This window comes from Sorex fumeus, unplaced genomic scaffold (assembly GCF_029834395.1).
Source record: "Sorex fumeus unplaced genomic scaffold, SorFum_2.1 ptg000024l, whole genome shotgun sequence".
Lineage (NCBI taxonomy): Eukaryota > Metazoa > Chordata > Mammalia > Eulipotyphla > Soricidae > Sorex > Sorex fumeus.
In genome coordinates, this window is record NW_026606081.1 from 57,220,605 (window position 1) to 57,237,980 (window position 17,376).

General features: G+C 58.8%; 1 protein-coding gene across 1 annotated transcript; it reads right to left on the reverse strand.

Moving 5' to 3' along the window:
- Positions 1–3,477: 3,477 nt before the first annotated feature.
- RHCG (Rh family C glycoprotein) lies at positions 3,478–15,484 on the reverse strand. The gene is made up of 11 exons (XM_056114267.1): positions 15,298–15,484; positions 10,707–10,893; positions 8,820–8,970; positions 8,029–8,176; positions 7,396–7,562; positions 6,663–6,800; positions 6,334–6,470; positions 6,010–6,134; positions 5,791–5,864; positions 4,646–4,726; positions 3,478–3,493 (listed from the first exon to the last, which is right to left on the reverse strand). The coding sequence occupies exons 1-10, from the start codon at positions 15,482–15,484 to the stop codon at positions 4,670–4,672; spliced, it is 1,371 nt and encodes a 456-aa protein (XP_055970242.1). The 3' UTR covers positions 3,478–3,493; positions 4,646–4,669.
- Between the last annotated feature and the right edge of the window lie 1,892 nt (positions 15,485–17,376).

Below are 17,376 nucleotides of genomic sequence, written 5' to 3' on the forward strand. Positions count from 1 at the left end.
GCAAGCCGGTCCACTCGAGCAAACGCTTTGGTAGCAAATTGACATAATTATGAGGGACACTGAGGGAAGAAAGGCACCCCCACCCCACAGCCCCCCAGCGGGCGGGCGCTGCGGCTGATTAGAGACCTCAGAGCCTTTTCAAGAGCCGCGATTGGCCCCTTAATCTGATTACAATCGAGGGCTCCAGCCGCTGCGAAGGACCACGGCAAACACCCGCGAGCTGGCGTGGCGTGCGCACCCTGCCCCAGAGTGCACACACGAAGATGCACACGCGTGCACACACGAAGATGCACACGCACATGCGTGCACACACACGCACACACAGCTGTACACGCATGCACAAAGATGTACACACGCATTCACATGCGTGAAGATGTATGCAGACATAAAGACACACACACACAAACACACACGTGTACACGCACAGAGACACACACAGGCACGCACACAGGTGTGTATACACAAAGGTTATGCTCGGTGAGACACACATGCCGATACGTGTCCCAATGCAGAATGTGTGGACAGACACTCATACACATGCACACACAGATGCAGACAGGCAGGAGGTCACAAGCACACATGCCCAGCCCCAGCCCGCCCAGAGTCTCGCCGAGTCGGGGCCCACGAACGCCCCAGGCATTGTCCCAGCCTCTCCTTATGTGGCTCCAGACTTCACACACTGGGACTGAAGTGCCCCCACATGCAGGTTGCCTCTGGGTCAGGGGCCCAGGTATGCCCACCTGCAGGGCGGGGCATCCTATGTCCACAGCATTGCTCGTTCTGGCCGCCCAGATGGCCCTGGGCACAGCTCTGGCTGCTGGGTCAGGAGGCCCCCACTCCCCAGATCTGGTCTCTGGCGCCTTTCCCTATACTTGGTCCTGGCCCCCAAGAAAGCCCCCTCACAGGCAGCAGCTCAGGAGAAGGTGGGTCTGGGACAAGGCTAGACCCAGCCAGGGGGTCGGAAGGCAACTTTGTCTCGGGGGGTTCAAGCTGTGTGTGAAGCAGGTCACGGTCATGCTTGGGGCCCTCCAGGGTGCCCTGGGCTCAGACCCCGAGATGTGCTCCCCACGCGGGCACACTCGGCCTCTTGGGGAGCTTTGCCTCAGGGCCCAGAGCAGGGACACGAGGCTGGTGACCCTGCCCTGAGTCCGCGTAGGCTCTGTCCTCGGGCCTGGCTCACGGCTCTCCCGGGCTGCTGGAGGCTAGAGATCCGGGCAGGAGGGTGGAGCAGTGCCCGGGGCATCCCCAAGTCAGAGCTGTCCTGATCAAGCCCTGTTTTACCTCCCCCTGCAGCTCCTCCCCTGCACCCTTCACCCCTGCACCTCCTCCCCTGTACCCCTCATCCCTGCAGCTCCTCCCCTGCACCCCTCATCCCTGCAGCTCCTCCCCTGCACCCCTCACCCCTGCACCTCCTCCCCTGTTCCCCTCGCCCCTGTATCTCCTCCCCTCACCCCTGCACCTCCTCCCCTGTTCCCCTCACCCCTGCACCTTTCACCCCTGCTCCTCCTCCCGGCACCTGTCACCCCAGCAGCTCTTCCCCTGCACCCCTCACCTCTGCACCCTTTCCCCTCTCCTCCCCCCCTTCCATTGCTGACTGGGCTGGGCTTGCTGCATTCCTCCTCCTGGGGGGTGCTGGGGCTCAGATCAGCTGAAATCAAAGACCCCCCTCCCCATCACACCGCACCCCTGCAGAGACATGGACCCTCCTCCTTTGTCACAATGTTTTTCAATCAGCGAAGCAAACTGTCCAATCAGAGGCTGGCCCCCAGCTTCCATCTTCCCCGACGGTTAATTAACAGGCTCCTCTTGGCAGCTGCCACAAGTTCCAGAAACAGGTTGTAAAGGGTTTTTGTCTTTAGCGGCATGGGAATGAGGGGTGCGGCGGTCGGAACATGAATAGGGAGCATCTCAGTGCCTTCCTCCTGTGAGCAGGGGGGCATTCCCAGCGTGAGACAGAAACCACCTCCTCTCCCCTCACCGCTTCTTCATCTCTGGAGTATTTTTGGGGGAGTCACACCCTGCAGCGCTCAGGGCTAACTCCAGGCTCTGAGCTCAGGGATCACTCCTGGCAGGGCTCAGGGAACCATATGCGTGGTGCCAGGGCTCCAGCTGGGTCCCGGGTCAGCTGGTAGAACCTTAAACGCTCTCCTATCTTGACTCCACCAAGGACTCAGTTTCCCCTTCTCATGTCTCTACCCCTGCTAATCCCTTTGGTAGACTCTTATTCACCCTCCAAAACCCCGATCAGACGACCCCTCTGGGAAGGTACCCTGGCCTTGGCAGTCTGTCCGAGTTCAGAGCAGATGCCGGGGTCAGGCCTGTGTTCTGGCTACCCAGGGAGCTCCTGAAGGCAGGAACTGGCCACAGCTCCGCACAGGGAGAGGGTGGGCTTCACAGAGAACTGGGAGATGCAAACCACAACAACTTCCCCTTCCCCATAGAGGCAGCGGCCATGGAGAGAGGGAGTGTCAGCAGATGAGAGGACTCCCCCACCCTGCCTGAATGGACATGGCACAGCACAAGGTGGCAGGGAGGGAGTGTGGGGGGTTGCACAATTGTTTTTTTGTTTTGTTTTGTTTTGTTTTGGGGTCACACCCAGCAATGCACAGGGGTTACTCCTGGCTCACGCACTCAAGAATTACTCCTGGCAGTGCTCGGGGGACCATATGAGATGCTGGGAATCGAACCCCGGTCGGCCACATGCAAGGCAAACACCCTACCCACCGTGCTATCACTCCAGCCTCACAACGGTTTTCTTTGGAGGGGGACTGGGCCACACCCAATGGTGCTCAGGGCTGACTCCTGGCTCTGTGCTCAGGAATCACTTCTGGTGGGGCTCAGGGGACCCTATGGGGTGCCAGGGACTGAACCTGTGTGTAAGGCAAGCACTCCTCTACCTCACGGCTACCCTATAGCTGTCACCCAGGTCAGCTCGATGGGGCTCATCTTGGTGGCAGCTGATGTGCATGAGAGAGCTTGGAGTGGTGCCTGAAGCCAGCGCCACTTCCTTCCTCCTCGGCCAGAGGACTCCCCTTCAGGCTTGATGTCTTGGGGCCTTTTTTCCCTCACACCCAGCCCGGCCCTGTGGGACCATCCTCAGCCCTTCTACAAAGAACACCCAGAATCTTTATTCACAGAGCCCCCTGCCCTGTGTGGCACGGAGAGAGATGGGGGGCCGGGGACACTGTTTGAGGGACAGACAGGGCGAGAGGCAACCCAGCCACTGGCAGCAAAGTTTCACCCCAGAAAGACTCACTCCCAGGCCTCCACACCCCTCACAGCCCCACCCAAGTGCTCGACTCAGCGTCCTCCCTCAAACCCATCCCAGGCTTCTGCAGCCCAGTCAGGCACTCCCTTTGCTGCAGCGTCTCCGTCTCCTCTGCCTTCTCAGAAGCCCCCGGTGAAGCGGAAGGACGGGAAGGAGGCCTGGAAGCCGTAGATAGGGCGTGCCTGGCTCCCGGCCCCCTTAGGATCCAGGCACGATCTTCAGAGCCTGCATGGAGACAGCCAAGAATAGGAGCCAGCCGGGGTTCCCTCCCCTTCGCGGGGTGCTGTGCATACTGGATTTCCTTGAACCCCAGCACCATCTCCTCCCATGGGCCTCAGCCTTCACCTGCACCCCAACTCTCCAAGCTCTGACCTCTGGGTCCGAAGCACCTTAGTGAGAGCAGAGAGAAGGACCTGGAAGGCCCCAGTTTGCTCCCTGTGTCCCCAGGCCCCTGGAGAGTGGAGCCCTGCCCGGCTGCCTTCCTGCTGCTAACATCATTGCAGGTCCTGCCAAGGGCAGGAGAAAGGGCTCCGATGGAGAGAAGGAAAGGGTGGGCTGGGACGAGAGGACAGTGGCAGGGTGCTTGCCCGGCATTTGGTCAGGCACCCCATCTGCTCCCCCAAGGAGGAAGAAATGAAGGGAGGGAAGAAAGAGGGCAGGAATGAATGGAAGGGAGGAAGGGAGAGAGAGAAAGAAGAGAGGGCAATCATCTCCCCTCCTTTTTTTTTTTTTTTTGCTCTTTGGGTCACACCCAGTGATGCTCAGGGGTTACTCCTGTTCTCCTGGCTCTGCACTCAGGGATCATTCCTGGCGGTGCTCCAGGGGCCCTATCTATGGGATGCCAGGGATCAAACTTGGATTGGCTAAGGGCAAGGCAAACTCCCTCCATGCTGTTCTATCGCTCCGGCCGCCTCATCTCCCCTTTTAAAGAGGGAACCGAGACCTAGCCTCTGGGGTGAGTCTACACCGTGGGGTGTCTGTGCCAGGAGCAGGGGTGTGTGACGCCCAGGCCACACCCACCAGACCCAGCAGAGCCACTTGGATCCAGGCAGGAGGGATTACGTTTGCCTCCTCTTTTTTTTTTTCTGGGGAGGGGGGCAGGGCCACACCTGGGATTACTCCTGGCTCTGTGCTCAGGGGCTATTCCTGGAGGGACATGGGGCACCCTAGGGGGTGCTGGGGATCGAACTGGGTTGGCCACGTGTAAGGCAAATGCTTTCCCTGCTGTTCTATTGCTCCCATGCCGTTCACTTTACCTCCTCTTGGTGTTTTCTTGGTCCATCACTGGAGGCATCTGAACCCAGAGCTGGAACCCCACTGGGAGCCTGTTCAGGGGGTGACCCCCCGACGCCCACCCCTAGCCAAGCTCGGGCTCACCTGCTTTGCATCTGCCCCAGGGACTTAAGGTTCTGAGGGCTTGTGGGTGGGGTCCTCAGGCCCCAGAGCAGCCTCGGGCACCTGCAGAGAGAGAGAGAGAGAGAGAGAGAGAGAGAGAGAGAGAGAGAGGGAGAGAGAGGAGACAGCTTCAGATACAGCCCCAGGGGGCGGGTCCTCGGCAGAGCCTGAATAGTCCCGGTGAGCAAGGGGTGTCAAATGGTGTGTGGATGGTGCCACCTCGTGGCCGCTATGCATATTGCACTCCTGGAGCGGTCATTTCTCTTGTTCTGCAACCGCTGTCCAGGGAACCCAGCACAGCTTCCCTGGAGTAAAAGGCCTTGAGCCAAGAAGAGTCGCAAACGCATGCGGGGTGGCTGCTGTTCTATTTGGACCCACTTTGGAAAGGTATGACCATAGAACTGCATCAACCGGGGGCCAGAGCGATAGTACAGTGGTACAAGACAAGGTAAGGTGCTTGCCTTGCACGCGGCCGACAACCCACAGGGTTCCCTGAGCCCTGCCAGGAGTGACCCCTGGGCACAGGGCCAGGAGGAAGCCCTCAGTAACGCTGGGCACGGCCCAAAGATGGAAAAACAAACCCACAGAGACTGGAAGGAAAAGGAATTGACAAGTATCCGCACCAGGGTGTGGGACCGATGCCTGTTTCTATCCAGACCTTCTTCAATCATTTTATAACTTAAAAAAAGGGAACAAACAGACAAACCAACCCCGTCCTCCCATTGCCAATTTGCTCGAGCGGGCCCAGTAACGTCTCCATTTTGAGACTTGTTCTTACTGTGTTTGGCATGTTGAATACTGCTGTGCGGCGAGACACTCTTGGTAGCTTGCCCGGCTCTCTGAGAGGGGCGGAGGGATCAAACCCGGCCCGGCCGGGCGGGCTGCGTGCAAGGCAAACGCCCCACCGCTGTGCTATGGCTATCCAGTTCGTTTCAGAGGTTCACTCCTTGTGTAGAATGAACATCCGTTAAAATCACCCTGAGGGCCAGCACTCGCTGGACAGGCCACAACACAGGCTGTGTATGCAGGACGCCTGGTGGGGTCAGTAACAGCCCATGACTGGGGTTGGGAGGAGACGGAGCCGCCTGGGGGGCAGGGGTGCAGGGACCTGGGTCGTGGCCACTCACCTCCCAGTAGATGGCGTCCTCAAAGCAGTTCTCATCTGCGGCTTGTCCCCAGAAGGGCAACTTCAGAATGACCCCTTAAGGGAGTCCAAGGAGACACAGGTTAGGGGCCAGTTTCTGCTCGGCCCCCCAACCCTTCCCCTCTGCTGCTGGAACACCCCCCCCGACCCAAACTGGGTCTCAGACGCCCCACCCCAGAAGTCTCCAGCTACCCTGGCTCACCCATGATGCTTCCGCCCACCAGGGCCATGGCCAGGGACACGAAGAGGCCGGCAGCTTGGAACTTGCCCTGCGTGCTGGCTGTCCAGTTCCGTTTGGAGTCTTCAAAGTCAAAGGCGTGGACAAGCCTGAGGGGAGAGGCGGGCAGGTAAGCAAGCACCTGGGCCTGATAAACTTTGGTCTTCCCATCTGCAAAATGGGTCCATCCCAACAATCACGCCAGTCTGGAGGAAGCCGCAGGAAACAGGGGTGCGGGTGGGGACAGGGAGAGCAGAGGAGGAGGACAGAGGAGGAAGCGTCCCCCGCCCCGGCCGCGGCCATACTGACCCTTCCTCTCCATACACCTCGCTGCTGGCGCAGGCCGCTGTCACAGCACCCACGATGGCGCCAATGACGCCGGGGAGGCCGTGCAGGTTGTGGATTCCACATGTGTCCTGAATCCGCAGCCGTGACTCCAGGAAGGGCTGGAGGGAGAGACGGGACGTGCGGGGGGCTCCGAGATCTGCACGCAGACCCCATCCCTGCTGCCCCAGCCCTCTCCCCAGAAGCCTCCTGGGTTAGAGACGTGAAGCCGCCCCTGCGCCCCGCTCCGCCCTGCCCCAGCCACGCCCCTGGCCGCGCCCCCAGCCCAGCCTCCTGTAGCTCCGTGTACTCACTGTTAAGTAGACAAAGCCCAGCGTGGACACGAGGCCGCAGACGAAGCCAACGAGCAGGGAGCCATAAGGCATGAGCATCATCTCGGCCGCGGTGCCCACGGCCACCCCGCCGGCCAGCGTGGCATTCTGGACATGCACCTATGGGCATAACCGGAGCTCAGCCCCCACCCGGGCTCCCTTACCCAGTGAGGTGGCCAGACACCCCCATGAGTGGACCCAGACTCCGCTCCATCCATTCTTCTTTTTCTTTCTTTTTTTTTTGGGGGGGGGAGGAGTGGGCGTGGGGGCATCTCTGCAGGTGCTCAGGGCAGGTGCTCAGGGCTGACTCCTGGCTCTTCACTCAGGAATCACTCACGACCGTGTGGTATGCCAGGGATCAAACCCGGGTCGGCTGCGTGCAAGGCAAGCGCCCTCCCCTCTGTCCTATTGCTCCGGCTCCTTTTCCGTGTGCCCAGATCCTCACCCTGTCCCCGCATGCGTGTGAAGGACTCCACGCGGTCACCCACCCACACCTCCCCAGCTCCCGTTTGCTCTCCTCTGCCTTGGCTGCTGACACCTCATAGAACATGGTGCCTCTAAGGGATCCCAGGAGTGTGAGGGCCAGAAGGCCCCACCCAATGTCCAGTGAGGCCCCAAGATCCCCAAGAACAAAAAGTTCTAGCCTCTGCATAGGCCCATCGTCTCTCCCTGGGCCTCAGTTTCTCCATCTGCCCCCCATCCCCCTCCCACTCACCATGTCCAGCTTGCCCTTCTTGTGCAGGGTGCTGGACAGCGCCACAGAGGTCAGCACACAGGCCGCCAGGGAGCAGTAGGTGTTGATGGCCGCGCGGTGCTGGGCGTCCCCATGCTTGGACACAGCCGAGTTGAAGCTGGGCCAGTACATCCACAGGAAGAGGGTGCCTGGGGGGTGGGCAGGCATGGCCATGGAGCTCCGGAGGCAGCCACGAGCCCCCCGCCCCTCTCATGTCCCTCCGGCCTTCCTGACTCCTGGGAGTTTACCTCGATGGATCCCAGTATTCCCTAGGGTCCTCAAGCACTTCTAGATCCCCGGCACCCCATAGGGTCCCCTATTCTGCGCTCAGGGATCAGTTCTCATGGGACGCACAGGACCCTGTGGGGTGCCCGTGAGCGAACCCAGCTAGGAGCAGCCTCTGAGCACGTGGCCCCAAAACAGGAAACAGAAACAAGACCCAACATCTGACTGACTTCTTCCCCCCAGGGAGCAGACGTGGCCCCTGGGCTCTGGGAGGGTCTCGGCAGCCCCGCTCTGGCCTCTCAAAGGCACCCAGCAGACCACAGTGGGGTCAGAAACGGGGGCTGCCCTCCCGCCACCATGCGCCTCGCGATTGCCATCCTGGTTTCTCACCGATCATGGCGAAGAGATCCGAGTGGTAGACGGCGCTCTGCCTCGCTTTGCTCTGATGCAGGTTGGGGCGTTGGAGAATCCAGGTCACGGTGAGGCCAAAGTAGGCACCGAACGTGTGGATGGTCATGGAGCCTCCCGCGTCCTTCACCTGGGGAGCAGCTCTGGGTCTCAGGACCCCTGCCGCCCCTCTTGCTCTTCCTGGTCCCCTCCAAGCGGGAGCAGAGCAGCACCCGGCCTGTGTCCACCTCCTGCTCCTCCTGCCCCACCCCTGGCCAGTTCAGGCCTTATGTTCTGCCTTACAGACAGGGAAAGGTGGGGTGTCTGGGGGACCAAGTTGACCCAGGCTTGGTCCTTGATGCCCCATGTAGTCCCCCAGAACACCACCAAGAATGATCCCTGAGTGCAGAGCCAGGAGTAAGTCCTGAGCACTGCTGGGTGTGGCCCACTTGATCACTTGGTCACTTGTCGTCCCGTGGTTCATCGATTTGCTCGAGCAGGCACCAGTAACGTCTCCATTCGTCCCTGTCACGTGATAGTGCAGCCCAATGGCGTATTCGGGGCTCTTTCAGGATCAGGGGAATGAGATCCGTTATTGTTACTGTTTTTGGCATATCGAATTTGGGTCACGGGGGTGGCCCAAAACAAACAAAAATAAACTGGAGACAGCAGCAGGTGCGAGGCATTTGCCCAGGCTGACCCAAGTCCACTGGCCTGAGTGCCCAGCCCTCTCGGTCCCTCACCCCCTGCAGCTCCCACTCTCCCAGGGCCCCCCCACTGGGAGCCCCACTCACCCCCAGCAGGTTGAGGAGAATGAACTCGTTCACGGAGAAGAGAGTCACTTGGAAGAGGGTCATGAGGAGCAGCTGCACAGGGCTGACTTTGCCCAGGACCGCCCCAAAGGCCACGCAGACGGAGCCCACGCAGAAGTCGGCGTTGATGAGGCTGCAGTAAGGCAGGTGTGGAGGTGTGAAGACACGGAGGGTAGTGAACTCGGCGCGCCTCCCTCGGCCGAGGCTGGATTGGGTTCCTTGTGGGTTTGGGCCGGTGACTTAACATCCCATTGTTTGCTTCTATTTGGGGAACACACTGAGCTGTGACAGGCTCTGTGCTGAGGGGTTGCTCCTGGTGGGTCTCTGGGGGCCATCTGGGGTGCCAGGGATTGAACCCAGGCTGGCCAGGTGCAAGGCAAGCACCATCCCCATGGTACTATCTCTCCAGCCCTTGGCTCCGAGTCAGCTTCACTACCTCTGGTCTTGGCATGGAACACCTCTGGATTCCAACACATTTCTACCTGTTGCCGTTTCTTAGTCCTTGGCTTCATGGAGTGGCTTATGTGAATTCATGTTTCATTTGTGTGTTGGTTTGGCTTGTTTGGGGCCATACTCAATAGTGCTCAGGGCTTACTCCTTGCTCTGTGCTCAGGAGTCACTTCTGGCCATACCATCTGGGATGTTAGGGATCAAACCTGGGTCGGCCGTGTGCAAGGCAAACGCTCTACCCACTGTGCTATCGCTCCAGCCATTTGTGAATTCATATTTTGAACATATTTCGACTTAAGTTTTGGATCTTAGACAGCGGCTCCTGAGACCAGGCTGGTGCAGCAGACGGGACAGTAAGAACCTGTGTGCGAAGCCTGGTCTGCTCGCAACTTACCCTTCTCTAGACTGGGCTTCCCAGCAGGTCTCCCCACCACTTACCTGCTGGACCTGGATTCTCCTACTACAAGGACCACATGCAGGTAATCCAGCCTGTTCTTTCCTCGGTCCCGCTCCTTTGGCACTATGGGCCCCACCCTTGCTACCAAGCCCTGCCCATTCCCTTACACCAAAGACTCCGCCCATTTCACTGTGGCCCCGCCCCTTGCCGTTAGGCCCCACCCAACCTCACACTAAAGGCTCCACCCACTTTCACTATGGTCCCGCCTCTTGCCACCAAGCCCTGCCCATTCCCTTACACCAGAGACTCCGCCCATTTCTCTGTGGCCCCGCCCCTTGCCGTTAGGCCCCACCCAACCTCACACTAAAGGCTCCACCCACTTTCACTATGGTCCCGCCTCTTGCCACCAAGCCCTGCCCATTCCCTTACACCAAAGATTCCGCCCATTTCACTGTGGCCCCGCCCCTTGCCGTTAGGCCCCACCCAACCTCACACTAAAGGCTCCACCCACTTTCACTATGGTCCCGCCTCTTGCCACCAAGCCCTGCCCATTCCCTTACACCAGAGACTCCGCCCATTTCTCTGTGGCCCCGCCCCTTGCCGTTAGGCCCCACCCAACCTCACACTAAAGGCTCCACCCACTTTCACTATGGTCCCGCCTCTTGCCACCAAGCCCTGCCCATTCCCTTACACCAAAGACTCCGCCCATTTCTCTGTGGCCCCGCCCCTTGCCGTTAGGCCCCACCCAACCTCACACTAAAGGCTCCACCCACTTTCACTATGGTCCCGCCTCTTGCCACCAAGCCCTGCCCATTCCCTTACACCAAAGACTCCGCCCATTTCTCTGTGGCCCCGCCCCTTGCCGTTAGGCCCCACCCAACCTCACACTAAAGGCTCCACCCACTTTCACTATGGTCCCGCCTCTTGCCACCAAGCCCTGCCCATTCCCTCATACCAAAGGCTCTGCTCATTTAGTTTGGCCCCGCCCCTTGCCATCAGGCCCTGCCCACGGCCCTGCTCACTTCTCCACGCTCAGGAGGATGTGGCCGTCCTGGAAGGAGTGGAACCAGCCCTGCATGAGCAGCGCCCACTGGATACCAAAGGCCGCCAGCAGGAAGTTGAAGCCCACGGCGCTGTAGCCGTAGCGCTGCAGGAAGGTCATGAGGAAGCCAAAGCCCACGAAGATCATGACATGCACATCCTGGAAACCTGCAAGGAGAGCGCAGGGGGGTCACCGGCTTGGAGAAGACTAGCCTTGTGCCCCCCAAACCTCTTCTCCCCAGCGTGCATCTGAATCCCGGAAGGTAATGCCCTTGGGATAGCCACCTCCTGTGTCTCCTCACAAGAGCCTCCTCAGGAGGCTGGCCAGGGGCACCACTCTTGACCACTGGGTCACAATGCCAACAAAGATCTTTTTGGGGGAGGACCCACCCAAGCAGTGCTCCGGGGTTACTCCTGGCTTTGCATTCAGGAATCACTCCTGGCTGGCTTGGAGGACCATATGGGATGCTGGGGATTGAACTCGGGCTGGCCGCCTGCAAAGCAAGTGCCCTACTTGCTGTACTATCTCTGTGGTCCCTGTAAGTCTAGCAAATGTCTTGACAAACCCTCTGGGAGAGAACAGTTAACCACTCCCCCCCTCATCTAGGCCCCAGGTGGGCAGTGGGGCATTTGGAGTTGCCAGGCTGCGGATTACACTCATGGTGTAGGGTCCAGAGACCAGAGCTTCTGGGTGTGGCCCAAATCTCCCCACCACCAAAAACCAAACCAAAACAAAAAGCACAGGAGCTGAAGAGATAGTACAGGTGTTAAGGTGTTTGCTTTGTCAATCCTGATTCATCTCTGGCACCACACACCCCAAAGCACTGCCGATGTGACCCAAATCCATCCTTCTTCTCAAAAAAAAAAAAATCAGCAGTGAGGGACAGAGGGACACTGTGTCTTTAGATGCAGTCTCTGTTTTGTTTATTTGGACCACACCTGGCAGTACTCAGGGATTACTCCTGGCTCTGTGCTGGGAGAGGGGTTCAGTCCCAGCCTTGCTCCAGCATTGAACCTGGGCCTCCACAGACAAAGCGTGCACGCAGTGCTTTGAACCAGCTCTCTGGCCCTCGAAGGAGACGCTGAAAAGGACAAGCCTCATCCGGAGACCAAACCGGCTGAGATAATCCCAATGTAAACACCAGGAAAACCTCCGGCAAACACGAACCATGTTAAGCATAAGTGAGGCTGTGTTCTTCAAAGGCATCTGTCCTAAAAGACAAAGCCAGGTGGGTGCGTGCCAGGGTACGAGGGGCATACGAGGCATGCCCACTCAACTTGATCTCTAACCCAAGACTGAGGGCTGGAGCTGACCGGGGAGTGGCAGAAAGGACAGCTGAGTAAGGCGATGGCAGGGAGCCACGAGGGCCCCAGGAAATCAGGTCTCTGAAGAGTATTTCTCAGCATTTCCTGTCTCCTGGGCAGGGGCGGAGGCAGCATTTTTCTCTCTCTTTAACCCTCTCTGGAGCGCTGGTTCATTTGTGTCTCTTCAAGCATGGTGTTACCTAAAAAACTTTTGCTACATCATACTTTGCTACCTTTTCTCATTATGTATCAAGAAAGACACCCCCAAGAGCTGGGCTCTTCCGCAGGGCTGGGATGCATTGGCTGCCATCCCTAGGGGCAGCCACCAGGGGGCAACAGCACAGAGCCCGTTTCGTTCTCCTGGCCCCTAAGACTGCACCCACCTCTCCCGCACACAGAGCCCACTGCACCATCACTAAGGACTTCCCTAGAAGACGGAGGGCGGACAAGAGGATGAGGCCGTGCCTCAGAGGACTGGGAACAGGCAGGCAATGGCTCTACCAGGGACTAGCCGAAGATCTGGGGCAAATCTCTTATCTCCATTTGTTGCACCACTAATTGGACACAAAGGCCCCTGCTTGGCAGAGAAGGTCAGAGAAGCACTTTGTAGTTGAAGAGGGCAAGGCAAAGAGCACCTCGGTGCTAAGCACCCAGCCAACCCGGGTTTGATTCCAGGCACCCCATATGGTCCCTGAGCACCGCCAGGAGTGATTCTTGAGTGCAGAGCCAGGAGTAAGCCCTGAGCATTGCTAGATATAGACCCAAACCCAAACCAAACCAAAATGAAAAGAAATGCTACCATGGTCTGCACGAAAATCCAGAGAGCATTCCTCGGCAACCGCTCTGAGGGGAGCTGAGTGACTTCGCTTCCTCCCGATGGGCACCATGCCCTGTCACAGTTCCTGCCCCCTTCCCTCCGCCCGGAAGTATCTGCCAGCTTCCAGCTTCCTGGACATCCTGGGTGTTAGAGAACATCCCCACTTTACAGATGGACACAATGAGCGGCCCTATGGAGTTCGCTCACTCCATTAGGGATCGGCTGACGGGTGGTGGGAATTCCCAAGTCAACTGCTAGGCAATACTGTCCCCTGCTGGTGGGGAAGCTCATGCACGCTCAAAAGGCATTGAAGACCTCTGGCTGCAGCCTCATGAAGCCAACCTTGGCGGAGGGTGGTTTAATCCGTCTGCTCTGGGTGAGCTCCTGGAAGCGTGTCTGCCTCTCCCTGGCACTTTCCAGGAAGGTTTAGGGTTCCTGGCTCCCCCAGGTCCAAGCTCCCCATCACAGTGTGGCTTTGTGAGGAATCTTCATGTTCTCTGTAGGTGCCTTCAGCTCAGGTCTCAGGGCTGAGCTGTCTCCTGAGCCCGCAGGCTGGGCACAGCCCCGAGGCCTTCCTGAGCCCGCCCGCCTGAGCCAGCTGGAGCTGGGCTTCTCTGGAGGCTGAGGTGCCCTCGAGCCCCACTAATCCCCTGACAGGAAGGAGGTGCACACAGGTGCTGGCAGCCTGGGGCCAAGATCTGCCCCACACACAAAAAAGGGGGTGCTGTAGCGATAAGTACAGCAGGAAGGGCGTTTGCCTTGCACGCAGCCAACCCGGGTTCAATCCCTGGCATCCCATATGATCCCCTGAGCACCGCCAGTAATAATTCCTGAGTGCAGAGCCGGGAGTAACCCATGAGCACCGGGTGTGACCCAAAAAACAAATAAAAAACCCCAACAACCCTCAAAACAAACAAACAGAAAAGAGCTGTCCCCACCCCATGATTTCCTCAAGGCCTGGGAAGCTGAAGAGGGGGACTGAACCCCACCTGTGGGCATGCGCTCTCAGCTCCAGCCCAGGACCCCCACGACAAAGTGAATCTTAACGGGGACCCAGGGGAGAAATAAATGGAGGAAGAGTGGCCAAAGGATGTGGAAACTTGGGGTGTTGGTGAAAGTAGTCGCTCTGATAGGCTTGGGTGTGGTCACTACTTCCTGCCCAGGTATGGACCCCCTCCCACACTCCTCTCTGCCACCCTTACAAGTAACGTGACCAAGAGCACCCATTATTCAAGGGGACATTTAACGGCTCCTTGGTGGTCTGGTGGCCTTACTCTCTAGTCATGTTTCTTCCCGGAGCCTCCCAGCCTGCTCTCCGAGTGGGCCCGTGACCTCTCGGGAGTCCCTGATACTTCTCCCCTGCCCAGAGCCCAGAGGAGCCTGTGTCTCGCCAGCATGGGCACACCCATTCCCCCGTCACCTCCCTTCTTTTAGGCACCTTATATCTATTAATGAACCCCATGACCAGGTCCGCTTCTTGGCAGTCCCATGAAGCCGGACACGCCCCCGTCTTTCGTTTCTTCAGTGCAGGCTGCCGCCCTGGATGTGCGCTCTTCTTACAAGAGTTCTTCCTGGGGCTGCGGCAGCACAGTGCCTCACCTGTGTGGGACCTGGCCTCTGTCTGAGCACTTCCTAGGGGTCAGGGGTGCCCTGAGGGGCAGCAATTGGACTGCCTGGGCCGGGGAGACAGAGGGAAAGCAGAGTCCAGGAGCCTGGGGAGTCCCGGGATGGGGACTGGGCCACTCACTCCGCTGACCTTGGGCCAGCCCCGAGTCCCCGAATGGGGGTTCCAGAAAGCTCCCTTCACAATCACTCCGTTGTGAAGCCCTGGCCAGAGTTCCCTGTGCTCCCCAACCTGGAGGTGGGTCTTGTCCACTCTCAAGCAAGGAACAAGGGACGAGGAAGTTGGGGATCAGCAGGACTGACATTTGCCTAAGGTCACCCACTTGGACAGCAGCAGAGCCAGGACAGAAGTGAGGTCTGATGAGTTCAGAACCCTGCTCTGAGTGTTCGGTTTGGGAGCTACACCAGGCTCTGCTCAGGGCTTACTCCTGGCTCTTCTTTCAGGGATCACACCTGCTGGGTCAAGAGGACCTCCTGGGGGTGTCGGCGATCAAACCCAGGTCAGCCCCATGAAGGTAACGCCTTTCTCACTGTACTCTCTGCCAAGACCCTGCTCTTAACCAGAGTTCCAGAGTCAGAGAAGTCTCCGGGGAGGGGCTCCTTCTCCCGCTCCCAGCCAAGAGGGGGTCCACATACAAACTAGCCAGCCATCCCGGAGTCCTGGCCACAAGGGAGTTGGTTACTCCCTTTATTTTGGAGAGTGGGGGACCCGCAGTGCCTGTGTGTGCCACGTTCATCTGGCCATTTGGGGCAGGGGCTGCAGAGGAGGACCCGGTGCCTGCGGGGCGGGGGTGGGGTGGGGGTGGGGGCCAGGAGCCGGTACTTACTGGGGTACCGGTAGTAGAACTCGTTTTCCAGGTCGCTGGAAATGTTCCTCAAGCGAGTCTCCTGCGGCCAGTGCGCGTCGGCGTCGGGGTCATAGCGCACGAAGACGCCGAAGAGGACCACCAGGGCCACCTGCAGGAGCACGCAGGTGGCGGGCAGCCGCCAGCGGAGGTCTGTGTTCCAGGCCATGGGCGGTGGCGGGCGCGGGCGCCGGCAGCCCCGGATCGAGGCTTATAACAGCCGGGGGGCGGGGCGGGGCTTGCACCGGGTCCGCCCTCCAACCGGGGGTCCCCGCAGCGCCCCGCGGGAGTGGGACGGATGAGCAGGGCGGGGTCTGTGTCGGAGCAGAGGGGCCCCAACTCGTGGCTCCATCTCTCGCCGACGCCCTTTCCTCTTCCCTATCTCCTGGCTGCCCTGAGCAGAGAAAGAAAAACCCCAGATGAAAGGAAGGAATTAGCAGCTAGCACCACCCTCACCACCACCCTCTGTCTCTGCAGGTTCCAAAGTTCCACTTGGGGTGCACCCGGGATGTCAGGCTGAAAGCATCTCCCCCACCCCCACACACACCCTGCCCCAGAGAGACATCAGCCCGGTTGGATCATGCACAGAAAGATTTATTTGGGGGTGAGGTGAATCACACCCCGCTGGACTCAGGGGTTGGTTACTCCTGATTCTGTGCTCAGGTGTCATTCCTGCTGATCACACCCCACTGGGATCAGGGTTCACTCCTGGTGGAGCTCAGGGGACCATATGGGGTGCAGGGATTCAAACCTGGGTCTGCTACTTGCTGTAATCTCTCTCAGACCCCAGCAAGAGGATGTTGCCAGGAAAGCTGGTGGGAGGGTCTGGGGCACCCCCAGCCTGGCTCTGTGTCTCCCCTCCACCCCACCCTCGTAATCCACATTTGAGCTGTACCCCCAGACCTCCATTACCCTGCAGCCCGGGCGACTCTGGCCAGACTGCGGTTTGAGTTACCTGGGAGAGAACCTCCGAGCTGATGAGCAGCTGGAAGTGCGTCGACCAGGTCTTCGTGAGAGTGTCTTCGCTGGGGCGCTTCCGTGGATTGGGTGCTGCTTTTTCTGAGTCCGTGAACAGGCGGCAAAGGAGGATGCAGAACAGCCACCAGAGGCAGGGTCTGGGAAGTGGTACTGGTCATCCCAACCCCGCCCCTCCAAGCCACACATGTCCCTGCTCTTAGCAGGTCCCCATGTAGCGGGCTGTGGGGTCTGGGGAGAGGATGTGGCTGTTTTCTCCCCTATAGGACTATGATCAGCATCAACAATGAGGTCGTGGGGCTGGAGCTATAGTACAGTGGGTAGGGCATTTGTGTTGCATGTGGCCGACCCGAGTTCGACCCTCAGCATTCCAGATGGTCCCCTGAGCACCACCAGGAGTAATTCCTAAATGCAGAGTTAGCAGTAATCCCTGAGCACTGCAGGGTGTGACCCAAAAAGCAAAAAACCAAAAAAACAAAAAACAAAAAAAATAGTGAGGTTGCCCCAGCTGAACAGGCTGCTGGGGTCCCGCTGCACTGATGTGGGAAGGACACGGGGGTCTCGTGGCCAGGCTGCAGGTGGTGCTGGACTGAACTCGTGGCAGCAACAGGCTGGCAGCTCACAGAGAGGAGGCGTGGGAGCGTGGGAGCGTGAGCTAGATCAGGGAGCCGTGACCAGGACCAGCCGTGCTTTGATCCTTGATCAGCTCTGGCTCATACCCCAAAGCTATCTTCCATGAAAACGAACCTCTGGGGATGACTTTGCATCATCTGGGGAGTTCTTCGTTGTTAGGGGGCTTATGGGGGGGGGGTGGAGTATTCTGTCCACACCCAGCAGTGTTCAAGGATTGTTTCCAATTCTGTGCTCAGGAGTAGCCTTTGGTGGTGCTCGGTAGACCATATGTGGTCTCAGGAATTCAAACTGGAGTCAGCCGTATGCAAGGCAAGAGCCTTTCCTCCTGTACTCTCTCTCCAGCATTCTTTTATAGTTTTGTGTGCTTCTATTTATTTTTTGCAGTGCCTGGGATCGAATCCAGGGCCTCACATGTGCGTGCCGTTGAGTCCGACAACATGCCTCTATCTTTCT

What these genes read in the sequence shown, in the direction of transcription:
- RHCG (XM_056114267.1), bottom strand. Translation starts at nt 15,484, where the DNA reads ATGGCCTGGAACACAGACCTCCGCTGGCGGCTGCCCGCCACCTGCGTG. An exon ending in ATCCTCCTGAGCGTGGAGAA is followed by an intron (nt 8,971 to 10,706) that starts GTGAGCAGGGCC and finishes GCCTTACTGCAG; the next exon opens with CCTCATCAACGCCGACTTCT. An exon ending in GAGGTGTATGGAGAGGAAGG is followed by an intron (nt 6,135 to 6,333) that starts GTCAGTATGGCC and finishes CTCTCCCCTCAG; the next exon opens with GCTTGTCCACGCCTTTGACT.